Source organism: Arachis duranensis, chromosome 3, assembly GCF_000817695.3.
Source record: "Arachis duranensis cultivar V14167 chromosome 3, aradu.V14167.gnm2.J7QH, whole genome shotgun sequence".
NCBI lineage: Eukaryota > Viridiplantae > Streptophyta > Magnoliopsida > Fabales > Fabaceae > Arachis > Arachis duranensis.
In genome coordinates, this window is record NC_029774.3 from 123,312,326 (window position 1) to 123,328,551 (window position 16,226).

Genomic DNA, 16,226 nt, shown 5'->3' on the forward strand with positions numbered 1-16,226 from the left:
AGCAATGCCTTAACATTTTCAAAAAGCAAAGATCAGTCTTACATTTAACTGATTTAAGTTCTATTTTCATCCAAGGCCAACTGCAATTTTACTCAAGATATGTTTAAATTTTCTGAATCATCTCTTATTTATGCAGCAAATCAAAATTGGATTCAAGTTTGGATAATTAAATGTTCCCTTCACCTTTTTTTTTCCTGCATTCTGAAATTATGAGCAGTCTATGTGTTCAAAAATGAATGCAAATGGAGATGTTAAAGGTTAAGATATGAATTTGTAGTTCTATAACACAGCCCTCTGCAAAACCAGAATCACTGTGAAAATTGAAGTTCGTGACACTCAATCATGGAATGTCTCTAGCTTGTGTTACTATTTATAATGACATGGAATGTCTCTTCTTTTCACTTCTAATATAAGAAAACTGTGAGTTCATAACAGAGTTACAATTGTAGTTTCAACCGCCATTCAAAATTCTAATTTAAATGAAACGAATCATCAACTTCAGTGAATTTCTTCAAAACAATGTTGAACTTAATTTTGAATTGCTGCATAAAGATATAAAAGATGATTCAGATTCAATAAAGCCAATAAAAAATAAATTAGTCAACAAATGAGATGCAATAACTTTCTTTCATTCATGTGCTATTTTTACACTTTCAAAGGAATGATACAAGGAAGAGACCAAAATGGACAATCTTCAAAATGAAAAGAAAGAGCCTTCTGTACAAAATTTGTCTCAACTAATCTATGTCAATCTCTATGATGTACAAAAACTCAAAGTATTTATTTTCCTATAACTTTAAGCAATCAATTTCTGGGAAGCAGCCAGTTCAACTGTTAAGATGAAAGATGATTTGCCAGCATCCCTCAGATACCGCACGTCTCCATTCATCAGCTTCAGCAACTTTCTGCTGATGAGCAGACTAATACCCTCCTCGGATTCTTGTCCCTCTCGTCCGAACATTTGGTTCAGTAATGTTTCCGGAACACCAACACCATCATGTGTTATGCAGCAAAGATATAGAATGGCAAAGACTACCAAGAAATGGCTACAGTCATGTCATCCTCTGCCAACTACCAATTTAGAACTGAGAAGATCACAATATGGAACAGGTTTTTTGACCCTTTCTCTTCTTTTTCTTCTGCTTTGGAGGCTGGAGAACTACTTTGATGGCCGCATCAAAAACAGCCTTCACATTCTGTATTCAAAGGCAGATATCATTAGGGCGGTGATATTATCTAACCTTTGGAACTTTTATAGATGCAGAGAACATATATGTACCTGCTGTGTTTTTGAACTACATTCGATGTAAACTGGAGCACCGATAAGTTTTCTCAGTTCCTCACCCTTCAACAAAGAGAGAAAATCAGATCACTAATGTATAAAGTAAGCAGATGGTCTCTCTTATAAACACCAACTAAAGGCTAAAAGACAATGAAATAAGACACACAGCGATAGCAATGGATATTGGTAATGGAAGCAATGAAAGCTAGGAAGTACCTGCACTGTGGTGATAGGCGCTGCACCAGGATGATCTAGAAAAAACTGCTTATCATCCCGAAGATGTACACAAGTCGCATATTGGTTGTCAAGAAATGCCCAAGCAAGTTAATAATGACATATTTACAATGAAAGCATTAAATACATATAATTAAGTTAGCACTATATATGAGAGAAGACAAATTCCAAAAGAAACTATATGAAAAATTGAGACCAGAGACAAAATTTTCAGAATAGAAATTCTACTTTTGTTATTGACTATCAGAAATGGAAATTCTAACGAGTCAATAAGAAAAGAACTTATGGAAACACCAGCTCCACCACGGCAAATTACTCATGTTAGGTAGTAGCAAACTTCTGTCACTTTAAACTTCCTAATACTCTTCATAAATCAAGGTTTTTTCAAGATTTATCAACAGCCATTTAGTTTTTAAAACAATCATTACATTAGCCTTTTAGTTAAACAAGGAGGTAAAGGGAAAAATTAAGAAAGCATTCCATGAAATGGTTTGGTATATCTGAATCAATTCTTGATTAAAGTCATGAATTAAGTAACCTTCGAGGATGAACTTACTTCTCTAAACCACTACTGAATAACAAGCAATCAAAGGGAAAAAAATAACAGCAATGACATTGGAATCCAGAATCTATTCCCCAACTTTCTAATAATGAAAGAAACACAGTATGAGTAAAAGACAGCAATTAGTATGATAATAAGATGAAACCTCACAGGATCACGGAACTACTATCATGCTGAAGGTTATCAGGTAGATAACAAGGGCATCAAACATCAAGAAGGTAAAGAAAGAACAAGAATCTAACCAAGTTTTGTTCCAACAAGAATAATTGGAACACCAGGAGCATAATGCCTCAACTCAGGAATCCACTGGAAAAGGAGGAAAAGAAAAAATTAGTCCAGAGTAGAGAGAAAAAAGAACAATAATAATAATAATAAGTATATACCAATCTTACTTTCTTGGCAACATTTTCATAGCTAGCCCTGCTTATGAGAGAGAATGCTAGCAGGAATACATCAGCTGCCTGAAAATTTTGGATCATATTTGCCGTCCCATTTCACACTGGTACTTGAGTCCAAAATCCCAGAAAAAAGGAAAAACCCCACTTGCACTAGAACTCCCACATCAAGAGGGAATGATCAAAATGCAAAGAAATATCCCTCGGCAAGTCCGTATTTGGATATGATCTCGTTCTGTCTCTGTTCAAATTAACAAGTTAATAAGATCAATTAAAACTGAAAATCAAAATAACAAGAACAATTAACATTTTAAACTACAGCAAACTAACAAAAAAATAAGAACTAGAAAACATACAAACCATGAAAACAACAATAAAAAAACAATAACTGAATAATTAATACAAGAAAGAACAAGAAGGAAAAAAAATCACCCTAGGATGGAGCAGTTTTGAAATTCAAACAGTAGAGGGAAAGTGAGGAGCTTTAAATCGCGACGGAGATGGCTGAATGGAGGCGGACAATGGCGGAACGGTGGCTGAAAGGCCGCGGAACAGAGGCTGAACAGAGGCTCGAACACGCGGCGTAGAGGACTGAACAGAGGGCTAAACAGCTCGAACAAGGGTTGGTCAAAAAGGGCAGAACAAGGGTTGGCCGTCTCGTCCGAACATTTGGTTCAGCAATGTTTCCGGAACACCAACACCATCATGTGTTATGCTGCAAAGATAGCAAAAACAATCAGTGAACCACTTAAGTAGTAATTAGATGATCACATGTGGGAATGTCACAAGTTTCTTGTTCCCATAAAGTTGAGGTACAACAAAGGAATATATAGTATGCATGGAACAGTTACCTTATCTCCAAGTTAGCCAAATGAACTGATTTGCCTAATTGATCTTTTGTTAAAGAGGCTGCAACAACAACTTGACCTCCGGTTGGCGTAAAATTGATGCAAATCAATAAGAAGTCAGCCAAGACTTGCTGCAGCCTAAGACTATCACCATATAAGGTTTCTATCATGATGTGCTCCGTGACTTCGTTGATTATATGGATACCCATTGCCTTGCTCTTTGTCATGACCTTACTAAGGCAGGCAACAAAAAGTTGATGCAGAGTGAATTCAACCATTTCCAAATTCAAGTAGCTGTTCAGAGTACAAGAATGAAAGGAATTTAATATTGTCATAAATAACATCATCATAATCATATTCATAAATCATACCCATCAATGATACGGTCAAGATCTGAGTCATCGAGAATTTTGCTAAGCTAGCGTTGGCACTGAGCCACTGAGTGCCAGTGTGCAGAAGTTGTTTTTGCTCAATTCCCAACTCAGTATTCTCCAACAATTTTCGAGAGAACACAATCCCACACAAAGGATTCCGAATTTACCTTTTCATATAAGTTAAAGCTTTGAGTCTCTTCAAGGCAGTTTGTTCGGATAAATGCTGAATATGCAATGCTTGTTGAAGCTCAGGGCTAGCTGTCTGTAAGAAGCAGAAGACTCCAATAACTTCACCCTCTACATCCAATTTCTTGCTCACAGAAAGCAAGCATTCTACATACTTGCCCTTCCGAGTGAAGAAACCAAAAGTAGCCTTCTCTGTTTCCACACCAGTCATGGCATTGTTAAGAAGGAACTCAGTATGTGACTACAAACCATAAGGTGATTGCAGTTTATAGGGCTGTTCTGAGGACAATACCTGCTTAACATTTGTGAAGGTTGTCTCTTCGGGGATGTCAAAGGTTCCATTGGCTAATAACTGGCGAGCACGTTCGCGTGTATTGTATAGTTTGTCCCTCACATCACCAAGAATAACAAGATATGGCTCATTTGGAGGAATCTGCTTCCAAAATTCTGAAAGAATGAAGAAATTATTACAATGAGACATTCAAGAGCAACTGAATTTTACTTGCCAAGTATTCAACTCTAAATGAATCAATAGGTATGGATAGTTCAGTTTTGTAGATTCCAATGAAGACTTCAATAGTTCATTATGCAATTCAGAGAAAAGTAGAACATACCAATGTAATGTTTTGCATCTCTCCTTGAGGACAAGAAAGAACTGAATAATTAATACAAGAAAGAATAGCAAGATCAATTAAAACATATCTTCTAACAGCAAAGTATCCAGGTAAGTCGGTAAGTTAATAAGATCAATTAGAACTTAAAATCAAAATAACAAGAAAAATTAACTTTTTAAACTACAGCAAACTAACAACAAAATAAGAACTAGAAAACATACTAACCATGAAAATAACAATAAAAAAAACAATAACTGAATAATTAATACAAGAAAGAACAAGACGAAGGAAAAAAAAATCACCCTTAGGATGGAGCAGTTCTGAAATTCAAACAGTACAGGGAAAGGGAGAAGCTTTAAATCGCGACGGAGATGGCTGAATGGAGGTAGACAATGGCGGAACAGTGGCTGAAAGGCCGCGGAACAGAGGCTGAACAGAGGCTCGAACACGCGGCGTAGAGAACTGAACAGAGGGCTACGCAGCTCGAACAAGGGTTGGCCAAAAAACAGACGCAGAAGTTGGCCAAAAAGGAGGCGGATCGGCGGCGAACAAGGGCACGTCTTGCCGAAGCTGTAGCAGCGGCGGTGGCTGGATGTTAAGGAACGGCGACGAGAGATGGCTGCTTCGGTGCTTCCTCCAAGCTGCGTTCGAGTTCTCTTCTGTCTTCTCTGCGTTCTTCAGTGTGTTCGTTCAGAGGCCAGAGAGAGAGAAGTGAGGGAGTGAGGAGGAGCTCGATGAGAGGAAGGAGGAGAGTGGCTGAGTGAGACTGTGAGAGAGGAGAGGCCAAGAAGGTGCTGCGCGTTTTGGTTACTGGTTAGGGTTCCTCTAACCAAGGGCACCCGTTTTGAGCAAATTTTAGAAAACCGGTCGGGTCCCAGTTCGGTTCGACCGACCGATTCTCGACCGGTTCGACAGTCCAACAACGGTTTTTGAATCTCTTCTCAGCTTCGAAGGTGAATGTTCATATAAATTAGAGATGCCTAAGGTACATTAGCATGACTCAAGGAGCCTATTCTTTCACAGCTTTTATGCCAAGGAGGTTCCAGTTCACCATTCCTATTATTTATAGGCTTCCAGTCTCCTCAGAAGTCTGCTCTTCCATCTTCACAAAATTCACCTGGCTCTCTTACTCACCTTCGCGTTATATGACCGATTCGTTTTTTATACCGGTTCACGGTTCGACCGATCGGTTCGAACGGGTTTTCAGAATCTTGGTCCGAACCGCTTTTCCCCTCGGTTCACGATTTGATCGGTTCGACCAGTCGGTTCGAACCGTTTTCAGAACTTTACGCGTTTTCCTTATTCCAAAAATCTGGCCAGGTGACGGTTCGACAGTTTAATTACGGTTTTTGAAATTGGGAGTTTTAACATTTGGTATCTGGTTATTTTTGATTTGTGCAATCATCAAACAATTCTGCTAGACTCTCTACTGATTGCTTCAGATAAAGAGCAAAAGATATCGAGTATAGTAAAGCTGGTAAATTAACTTTCCCCATTTTCATTTTTACGACAATTTTTATAGGTTTCAAATATCGTCCTTTATTTAATTTTTTTCCTATATGAATAGGCAAAATATATGGAAGATATGCTCAAGTATGACTCATTCTATAAATATAACACTCCATTCAGGCCAAGGATACTTGATTTTGCATTTGTGGATATGCTAGAAACAGGAGAACAAGCTCCTGACTCGTAAGAAATATCTGTATTTGTGTTTATCTATTTCAAATTTTTATCTGCATAAGCTAACCGCGTCTTATTTAACACAGTAATGATTGTGGGGTATGGGTGACAATCTGGATGACAAACTACAGAAAGACGTATAGTTATACAATAAATGTAATTTTCTTTTGCTAAAAAAAATAGTACTTCAATTGCTAATGTGTATGGTTTTGTTGGTAACTTAAAATATTTATATTTTTCAAGTTAATGATGGTACAAGGATGCGACTTGGGTTGGATTTGATTCTAAGGCCCCACAACTTGATGCTGCATAATGTCATTGACTCTGCTACCAGGATTTACAATAAGTATAAACAAAAGGAGTCAAACAAAAATTAAAAAATCGTAATTGTCATGTAGTCATGTTTAGTTTATATTAACTATTAAGAGTTGTTAGTTTCATCTCTTTTACTTAAAAAATTATTATGCACTATATTTTTGGTGGACTTTTTTTGAAAATTAATGTTTCTGTCTTTCGTTCAATTATAGTTGAATTTAGGTGAAACTTAATTTTTACTCTAGCATTTTGATTCCTTGAACCACTTCTGTGTTGTAAGCTTAATTGAAAATTTGATACTAAAATATATTAAGTATTTTAAAATAAAAACAATATCAGAGAATGGTTATAATCTATCTTCTTAAAATCGATTCGGACCGGTCGGTTGAACCATGGACCTCTACAAAAACAACTCGAACAAATGTTAAAACCCCCAATTTCAAAAACCGCAATTGAACTGTCGAACCGGCCAGAAACTGATTGGTCGAACCGAACCTTGACCTGGCCAGTTTTTTGGAATAAGGGAAAAACACAGTTCTGAGCACGGTTCGAACCGACTGGTCGAACCAGTCAAATCGTGAACCGAGGGAAAAAGCAGTTCGGACTAAGATTCTGAAAACCCATTCGAACCGGTCGGTCGAACCGTAAACCGGGATAAAAAACGAATCGGTCATATATCAAAACCGAAAGATTCAAAAACCATCGTTGGACCGTCGAACCGGTCGAGAACCGGTCGGTCGAACCGAACCGGGACCCAACCGGTTTTCTAAAATTTGCTCAAAACGGGTGCCAAACCCTAACCAGTAACCAAAACGCGCAGCACCTTCTTGGCCTCTCCTCTCTCACAGTCTCACTCAGCCACTCTCCTCCTTCCTCTCATCGAGCTCCTCCTCACTCCCTCACTTCTCTCTCTCTGGCCTATGAACGAACACACTGAAGAACGTAGAGAAGACAGAAGAGAACTCGAACGCAGCTTGGAGGAAGCACCGAAGCAGCCATCTCTCGTCGCCGTACCTCAATGTCCAGCCACAGCCGCTGCTTTAGCTTCGGCGCAACGTCGCCCTTGTTCGTCGCCGATCCGCCTCCTTTTTGGCCAACTTCTGCGTCTGTTTTTTGGCCAACCCTTGTTCGAGCTGCGTAGCCCTCTGTTCAGTCCTCTACGCCGCGTGTTCGAGCCTCTGTTCAGCCTCTGTTCCGCGGCCTTTCAGCCACCGTTCCGCCATTGTCTGCCTCCATTCAGCCATCTCCGTCGCGATTTAAAGCTCCTCCCTTTCCCTGTACTGTTTGAATTTCAGAACTGCTCCATCCTAAGGGTGATTTTTTTTCCTTCGTCTTGTTCTTTCTTGTATTAATTATTCAGTTATTGTTTTTTTTATTGTTGTTTTCATGGTTAGTATGTTTTCTAGTTCTTATTTTGTTGTTAGTTTGCCGTAGTTTAAAATGTTAATTGTTCTTGTTATTTTGATTTTAAGTTCTAATTGATCTTATTAACTTGTTAATTTGATAAATTATTGTTTTGGTGTTGTTCTCTACCTTTTGATTGTTATATTGTGTTTTGATGTGGTTGATTTAATAAATTGTTCATTGAGTGGAAGATGAAAACTTGCCATGGTAAAATTGCTCCTGCCATTGTCAAAACTGCTCCTATTGGTTTAGTATGGCTCAATCTATTCTTCCAAAGAGATTCTACCACCATGCTTGGACCTTCTCTCTGAGGTTGGTCCTGTGATGATTAAGGATGTAAATCTTGTGACCCACTTTAGGAATTAACTTTTTAGTTTCTTTTTTAAATTGGGTATCGAAATTTTGTTTGTTGAGCCTTCAAGTTCTTTCACTGTGCTGTGCTGGATCTAAGGCTATAAATGATCCAAAAGGTTAGTTAATATGATCTTGATATCTTGAGCAGAAACTGTTGTAATTATCATTATTGATATTGTTGTTGTTGTTATTATTATTATCATCATCAATGCTTTTTATAGGAAAACTCTAGTTACTAATGCTTTTTATATGAAAACTCTATTCCCCCTTATGAAAAGTGCCCGTCTTTTTGAGATTTTGGGTTGTTTGGTTATGGAAATTATATCTGGGGTCATTTGAAAGATTAAATTTGTTAAACTGTTAGTTGGGATGTTTTTAAGCTGTTCTTTTTCCTTGGGGTCTGTAGGGCATGAGAGTCATGGAGTTCATCTCTGTCACAAATGTGGATGGCCTTTCCCGAATCCACATCCAAGTGCCAAGCACAGGCGTGCTCACAAGAAGATCTGTGGAACCATTGAAGGTTACAAGCTATGTTCCTCCGAGGAACAATCTCGCTCAAACGGCTCAGATGATGGACATGGTTCTGATGATGATAAAAAATCCCCAGGTGATTTTTTCTTCTTTTTCCAGAGTGTAAATATGCGGTGTCTAATGTAGTGTGTTGACTTGGTGAGAATATATGGTTTTTTATGTATAAATGGTCTTTGATATTAGTGTTATGTTCTAAAATGGCTAGGTTGTTTTATGTTTGTGCTGATATTCTGTTTATTAGGTTATGTCAGGTCCAGAGGTCTTGAATATAGGCAACAAGGAGAAGGATGATAGTGGAATTGGAGATAAAATAAATAGATCAGAAGATGAGGTGTTTTCAGATGCAATTGCAGACTTTTCAGATAGTCAAGGAGTTAAGAAATCTCTGCAGGAAGGTAGTTTGGACTCAAGTACCAGTGTGGAATGGGACGGCAAAGATGATCCAAAATTTTCAGGGTCTTCCAAGGACAGTGATTTTAATGGTAAGAACTAAGAGGATAGGTTTAAATCACATGTTCTCTTAGTTTTACGGCTCAGTAAAATACTTGTGCCTGAAAATTTGAAAATTAGAGGAAACTTATTCTTTAGGTTGTGAATGATTATATAGATTGTGAGATTAGTGGAGATATATACTCAAGAAAATTCAGAATATATTTATAAAGAACAATTTATTCTCTCTTTGGACATCTGTAAGAACTAAATGCAAACATTAATATATACTTATGATTTATGATGATAATTAATAAAGCAAAACAACTAAGGACAAAATGAGACATTAGAAGAACAAAATCTGTGTAAAAATTCCAGGATGATATATGGAATAATGGAATAAAACCAGCTTGCTATTTATAGGAGATATACTAGTTCAGGCTTTCTCTATTTGTTCTAAGGCTTCTATTTTAGGAGCTTCCTTAACACTGAGATTACTAATATTTGGTAGTTGAAGAGTGCAATGGAAGAAAGCAGAAGTTTGCAATACTAGCCATGGATTTGCAACAAGAGTAGAAAAATTGCTGATGTATCAGAGAGTGAAAGGAATTGTAGGTCAAATATCTTGTTCGTTTTTGAAGGTATCAGAGAGTGAAAGGAATTGAAGAGAGAGAACAAAGAGAGTGAAGGAATGCTGTTTTTGATGAGAATGAAAACTAGTTGATACAAGTTGGTGAGTGTGTATTTATACATGCATTAGTGTCTAACAAACTAAACAAATGTATAGCTACTTCTTAACAGTATAGTGACAGCTATCATAACCTCTAACTAACTTTCTCTAACTTGACTAATATCTCTAACATGCTCCTTCAGACTGAGGCTAGTAGAAGCTTTTGCTAACAAAAATAGGGATTTTTTTTATGATAATGATCTTGACCTTCTTGGGCATGTAAGCCTAAAGATTATTCAACTTAATCTCACTGTATTTTTGTTTGCAGATTCCAAAGTGATCTCACAATTCAAAAGTTCAATTTTCATGTGCTCTAGGCATATGGAGGCTGTGGTGTGAAGAGAGGCCATTGGAGCTTATAGATGAATCATTAACTGACTCAGTTGCTGCAGCAGAATCTGAAGTGCTAAGATGCATTCACATAGGGCTTTTATGTGTACAAGAGAGACCAGAGAATAGGCCAGACATGTCAGCCATAGTTCTAACGCTGAATGGTGAGAAACCATTACCAAGGCCAAGGGACCTGCTTTTTATCCACATCAGTTTGGCTTTTCATCAGGGAATTGTGCAGTAAAATCAGCTAATGAAATTTCTGACATTGTTAGATGCTAGATAGTTTATTTTAGAGTTTAACATACTTTAAGGCAAAAGAAAAACGTTCACTCTAAATGTATATATCATTACAACATGTTCTTACTTATTATACCTCATTGAGTGCACTTTCTTGTCTATTATATAGTTTCATTTCTATTTAGATTCAGGATCCACCATTGGGATATTTTTCTTACGGTTCCTTCTTTTACTTTGTTCCTTCCTCTGAATTCATTTTTGGGTACTTTTCATATTTTTGTGTGCACTTCTTTTCAACTTCAACCCCGTTCATAGAGTATAAACCAAATAGGCATGACTTATAAAAAAAATATATCAACATTCAACACCATCCCTGAATCATAGTTACAAGTACTCCTATTCAAGCACTCCACAGTGGTACTAAATTTCATTTGAAGCATTTTGCTACTGTTATGAGAAATGTCATTTATTGTAAGTTGAATTGGCCAATTATCAATATCATCTTTGAGCTTAATGTTGAGATCCTGCAGAATAAATTTTTAATCAAATTCTAACGCGCATGAACCTGAGTAACCGTGAGTTCATTGTTATTGTTGCTTAATGTAGAATGGTCACCAACCACATCTCTCTCAATAAAGAACCCTGGTTTCTTTGGCTGGGATTTTCAACCATATGATCATAAGCACATATGACATGCTTGGTCGATCTTTTGGATTTTGTTGCACACATAGTAAACCGACATGAATTGTTCTTATGACTTCTGGCAAATTAATTGAGTCTCTGATCGATGCATCAACTATTTCTAAGCACTTGACTTTGGCTAAAAGTGTCCATGCCTTTATATATATATATCCAGATATTTAGATATTGTGATAACAACAATTAGATCTTGTCTAATGAGAATAATTTGACTAGATAGATGATGCTACTTGATTAGAAATGTAAATAAATATTAGGGGCAAATGAAAAATTAATTCTTACATATTAGTACACCAAAGCATAGACATCAGATTACCACTAACTATTTCTAATATTAGTACACCAAAACTATAGACATCAGATTTTGTTGAGTACAACCCACCAACTATGTACTCTGGTGATAGATAGCCACTGCACAAAACATCAACATACAATTTCAAATCAAGAAAAAATGATCTCATTCATTCCTATCAACATGTCATATAAATGCTTACTTAGCCACTTGCTAAGTTCCAACAATATGTCTTGTATTTGCTTCGCTTTCATTTCCTACAAAGCTTCTTGCTCTTCCACAGTCCGAGATTTTAGGATCCAATTCATCATCTAACAAAACATTTCCAGCCTTGAGATCTCTATGAACTATTAAATGTCTTGAATCTTGACGAAGATAAAGAAGACCTCTGGCAATCCCATTGATAATACGAAAACGCTTTGGCCAATCTAGCAGCTTTCCCTTCTCACAATGATTCAGAAGTTAAAAAACACTAAAACAGCAGCAGCAACATAACAAGTGGCATGACATTCAGAAATCAAAAGCACATCAACAGAGCAAGTAGTTAAGTTACAGTGGTGATATCACATGTCAATCAAAAATAAAGAACACATAAAAAAGCAAAACAGCAACACACAAAACAGCATCACGCAGAAGCTCATTCAAAAAAAATATCACAACACACAAAAATAGCAACACAGCAGAACTAGAGCTCATTAGTAATCAAATAATCATTCAATAAAAAATTAAAACACAAAACATTCAAATATTCAGTAATCAAATAATCATTGAACATGGCATAAATAAAAAACGCAGAAAAAATTAGCAGTGAACTGATCGTCGAAGTCTAACGTTTTTTTCTTGGTTGAGCTTCTGCTCTCTGAACTCGAAGGAAGGAAACTGGAATGGAGACGGATTTTTCTTCTGAGCAGTCTGAGAAGAAGGGGGCAGAATCGTGACGGAGACAGAGGCCAGGCGACGAACACAACTCAGAAGACGGTGGTGGTTGGAAGAATCTGCGACGACCAGACGAAGACGATGGTGACTGAGCGCCCGACGGACGGCGGCAGGAGCGCGATGAAGCAGATGAATACCAGGAACTGACGCGCTGAGCTCGAGGAAGAAGAAGCTGCGATTCTTGAAGGAGGAAGAAGCACCGACGACCAGACGACGATGGTAGTGCCTGAGAGCGACAGACGGCGGCAGTGCGGTGGTGGAGAAGCTAGGATTTTTGTTTCAACTTTCTTTTTTGATTTGAGGAGAAGCTGCTAAGATAGGGTATTAAAAGGATATTTTTGTCTAATTATATAAAGGAATGATATTTAAGTTTTTTTATAAAATTAAATAAATATATATTTTTTATTTTTATTTAATTAAAAAGGTGTTTTAGTAAAAGTGGTGATATATTATATATTTAAAAAAGAAAAAATTAAATGCTGACGTGGAAACTAAATTCCACATGTTTTATTGTTATTTGTCTATATCTTAAACGTATCGGTACGTATTAATTTATCATCATACCGTAACAATCACCTAAATTTAATTATATATTATTATTATATTAGCTTTACTAGTAAGTGTTTTAGAAGTAAAATATGATTATGATGATAATTTTTATGAGTTTCTTTTATAAAACTTATTAACAAAATTCTTACTAAGTTATCATTAAAAAAAATATTATTTTTGTTTCATACTTTCATAAGATGAATAAGTAGGCTAAAAAATTTTGAAAAAAAAGTAAAATGAGTGATATAGTTTAATATAATAATTTTTTGTGTTTTTTAAAATTATGGGAGAGTCCGATTTGTGTTAAAAAATTAAAAAAACTTACAGTATAAAACTCGGAACATGCGAGTTTTTTGGTAATGAAATTTTGTTTCACAAATCGTATGGTCCGATTTGCAGTTGATGGAATTTGAAATTTGAAACGTGGAATTCGGACCCTCCGTTTTTTTTGTTCTGGTAATTTTTTTTACATTTTGAGAGACACAATTCGCAGGATCCAAATTCTGCTTCTTCTGATCCCACAACGAGGTGAAGCACCTCTCCTCCCCATACTTGCGTCCAACACTTCCTTTACTTCCATATTCAAGTTAAATTCCCGAATAAGTATAACGATATAAAATAAATATAAGAAAAATGAGTTTTTAAAATTATTATATTAGCGACAGTTGTCTTAATCATTGTAATATTAAAACTCAAACAAATGTAAAATGTATAATTTGAGAACAATGCAAAAATATTTTATATTTATCGATCACATCATGGAAATTAAACTCCTATACTAATATTAACAAGAATCTTGTTAACAAGTGTTTTTTATAGGTTAAATTTGCTTTTAAATTAAAGATCGGACTTTATTTTAAACGTATTGTGTAAAATTAAAAAAATGATAATATTACTTTTATTTTTATAATGTTATTTTACACGTTATTTTTTGTATTATATATTTATATAAATTTATAAAAAATAATATTGGTAAAATAAAAGTGACAATCAATATTATCATGTGTAAATTTCAGGCTGTGAGTATATTTTAATAATTTAATCCATTGGTTTGGTGTGTCTGAATCTTGATTAGCATTAATGAAGCCATATTGATGTTGTTCTGATGCTTGAAATAGCCAGGACACGTTGTTGAGTTTCAGTCCTTTGTTTTTGCTTTTGAGGTGATTAAGACTGGGTTTTATTGTTGCTTTGCCTTTATTAATTAATTTGACAATGACGATTGATAACCCTTGGCTTTTAAACTCTTCCCTAAAGTGGGATTTCTTGATAGTTTTTCTACTTTAGCTTCATATATATATATATATATGACTTTATTAGTAATGCTTAATTTTAAATTATTTAAATTTATTTTTGTTGTTTTTCAAACATTATATAATGTGGCTTTATTTTCATGTTTACTTCTACCAAGTGGTTAAGAACCCCGAGGTGGCTGTATGATTTGCTATTGTTATATGTTTGCTTTAATCAAGTTTTTACTAACTATTTTTGTTAAAAAATATGAAATATTATTTACAAATTGATTTTTATATTTGATTTATTGATTTCAGATTAATTGTTGTAATGTTTTATAAGTGAATATTTTAGAATTATTTCGTTATTTTCTTAAAGATAATTACAAGCAATGATTTAATTTAAAAAATTTATCTAATATAAAAATTTAATTATAAAGTTTAAAATGATAAAAATTTAAGTAAATATTTAATAAATTATATAGACGATCAAAGTAATTAGGATTTTTTATCTTTTAGAATATCTTTTAATCAAATAAATTATGGATTAATCTATCGTGAATTTGAACTTTATTCAAGAGTTTGTGTTGGCTAATAAATTAAATTACCGTATATATAAGGCGAGATCGAAATACTTATATTTTATTTAAGTAGACGAATTAACTAATTACTACTCCACTAACTCAAGTTAGTTTTTGTATTCTTCTATTATAAAAGCTACTACTATTTTGAAAAATAACTATTTTTATTATAGTTTCTACTAATTAAAAACACTCAAGTAAAATTTATTAGCATTATATTTGAATAATTTTTCGCTTTAGTTTCATTAAGCATGTCAAAGAGTCAAACCGATTAGAAATTAATCGTTTGATATTGGCCGCGAATACTTAAAGAATTAGCACCTAGCAATAATTAGGGAGTAACACTAGAAAAATAATAATATAAATTATTTTATTTAATTTAATAATTGTAAGTATACATTTATTATATCTAAAATTTTTTATTTATTTTAATAATAATTAAGAATTACAACACATTAAAAAAAACAAATTATGACTCCCTTTAGTTTCAAACTATATAGCCTTCGATCATTTTCATAATTAGGTAGTGCGTTGTATTTCATATAGAAATAAATAATAATGCGTTTGGTTCACTTAAGATTTTTATAGACATGCTGCGTCGAGTAGTCAAGTTACTTGAAATACCGAAACACATAATTAGAGTTGAGTGTGAGGATTGAGAGTTTGGAATTGAGCCAGCCAATGGTGGTGTCATTAGCTCTTAGGGATGCGATACGATATACTTGTAAAGATATCTAAAATAAATGAATAACATATAATGGTGCTATATATTTAAAGAATATCGGATGGGGTTATGGCTATGCTACAATATCGTGATTACAAATGCCCTAGGTGGAGCCGCCATGGCCGGTGGGTGAGCCTTCCACATTAGGATAGTAATGGGTAGGATGGATAAGATTTGAACTCAATCATAATTTTATCTACAAATTTTAATTTAACTCTATTAATTTATCTTATAATTTAACTTTAATTTTATTCGCATTCAATTTATAGATATACGATCTTATCTGTAAATTTTTACAAATATATAATATTATTATATAACCTAATGAGTATATAAATTAAAAATTTAATACAAATAATACAATCGTCTCATAAATAATATAATCATCAAATGTTCAATTCTATATAAAAGTTTTCGCTTAATTTAATAACACAAACACAAAAACATTATGATATAATGTTGTATTTATATATCACTAAAATAAAATTAGTTTTTATATAAACAAACGTGTTAAATTATTAATTGATAATTTTAGTTTAATGGTAACAACTTTTTGCACTAAGTGAGAGCACATACCTATAATATATACATATATAGAATGCGAATTGGTAGCACTTAAATCTGATCTACACTCAACCCTATCTATAGGCTACAGTAGATCAAATATGAATATGTAATAATATTTTTTATTAATATTAGTCA

At 34.5% G+C, this 16,226-nt stretch overlaps 1 protein-coding gene and 1 long non-coding RNA gene across 7 annotated transcripts; one reads left to right on the forward strand and one right to left on the reverse strand.

Annotated features, from left to right (window-relative positions):
• Nucleotides 1–613: 613 nt before the first annotated feature.
• Nucleotides 614–5,308, reverse strand: LOC107481008 (uncharacterized). 5 transcript variants are annotated; one of them, XR_008007441.1, is made up of 11 exons: nt 4,798–5,308; nt 4,496–4,536; nt 4,174–4,328; nt 3,863–4,073; nt 3,325–3,615; nt 2,906–3,188; nt 2,471–2,714; nt 2,321–2,384; nt 1,499–1,543; nt 1,280–1,345; nt 614–1,196 (listed from the first exon to the last, which is right to left on the reverse strand). It is a non-coding gene; the product is annotated as an uncharacterized LOC107481008 (long non-coding RNA). The 5 variants fall into 5 exon arrangements; XR_008007442.1 differs by having other exon boundaries at nt 3,325–3,551; nt 3,693–4,073; XR_008007443.1 differs by having other exon boundaries at nt 3,325–3,555; nt 3,693–4,073.
• Nucleotides 5,309–7,308: 2,000 nt separating this feature from the next.
• LOC110278883 (uncharacterized) lies at nt 7,309–10,725 on the forward strand. 2 transcript variants are annotated; one of them, XM_052258698.1, is made up of 4 exons: nt 7,309–7,806; nt 8,658–8,858; nt 9,024–9,264; nt 10,210–10,725. In XM_052258698.1, exons 1-4 carry the CDS (start codon nt 7,414–7,416, stop codon nt 10,278–10,280), a joined length of 906 nt encoding a protein of 301 aa, XP_052114658.1. In that variant the 5' UTR covers nt 7,309–7,413; the 3' UTR covers nt 10,281–10,725. The 2 variants fall into 2 exon arrangements, with proteins under 2 accessions (XP_052114658.1, XP_052114659.1); XM_052258699.1 differs by lacking the exon at nt 10,210–10,725 and adding an exon at nt 9,723–10,185.
• The last annotated feature ends 5,501 nt before the right edge of the window (nt 10,726–16,226 follow it).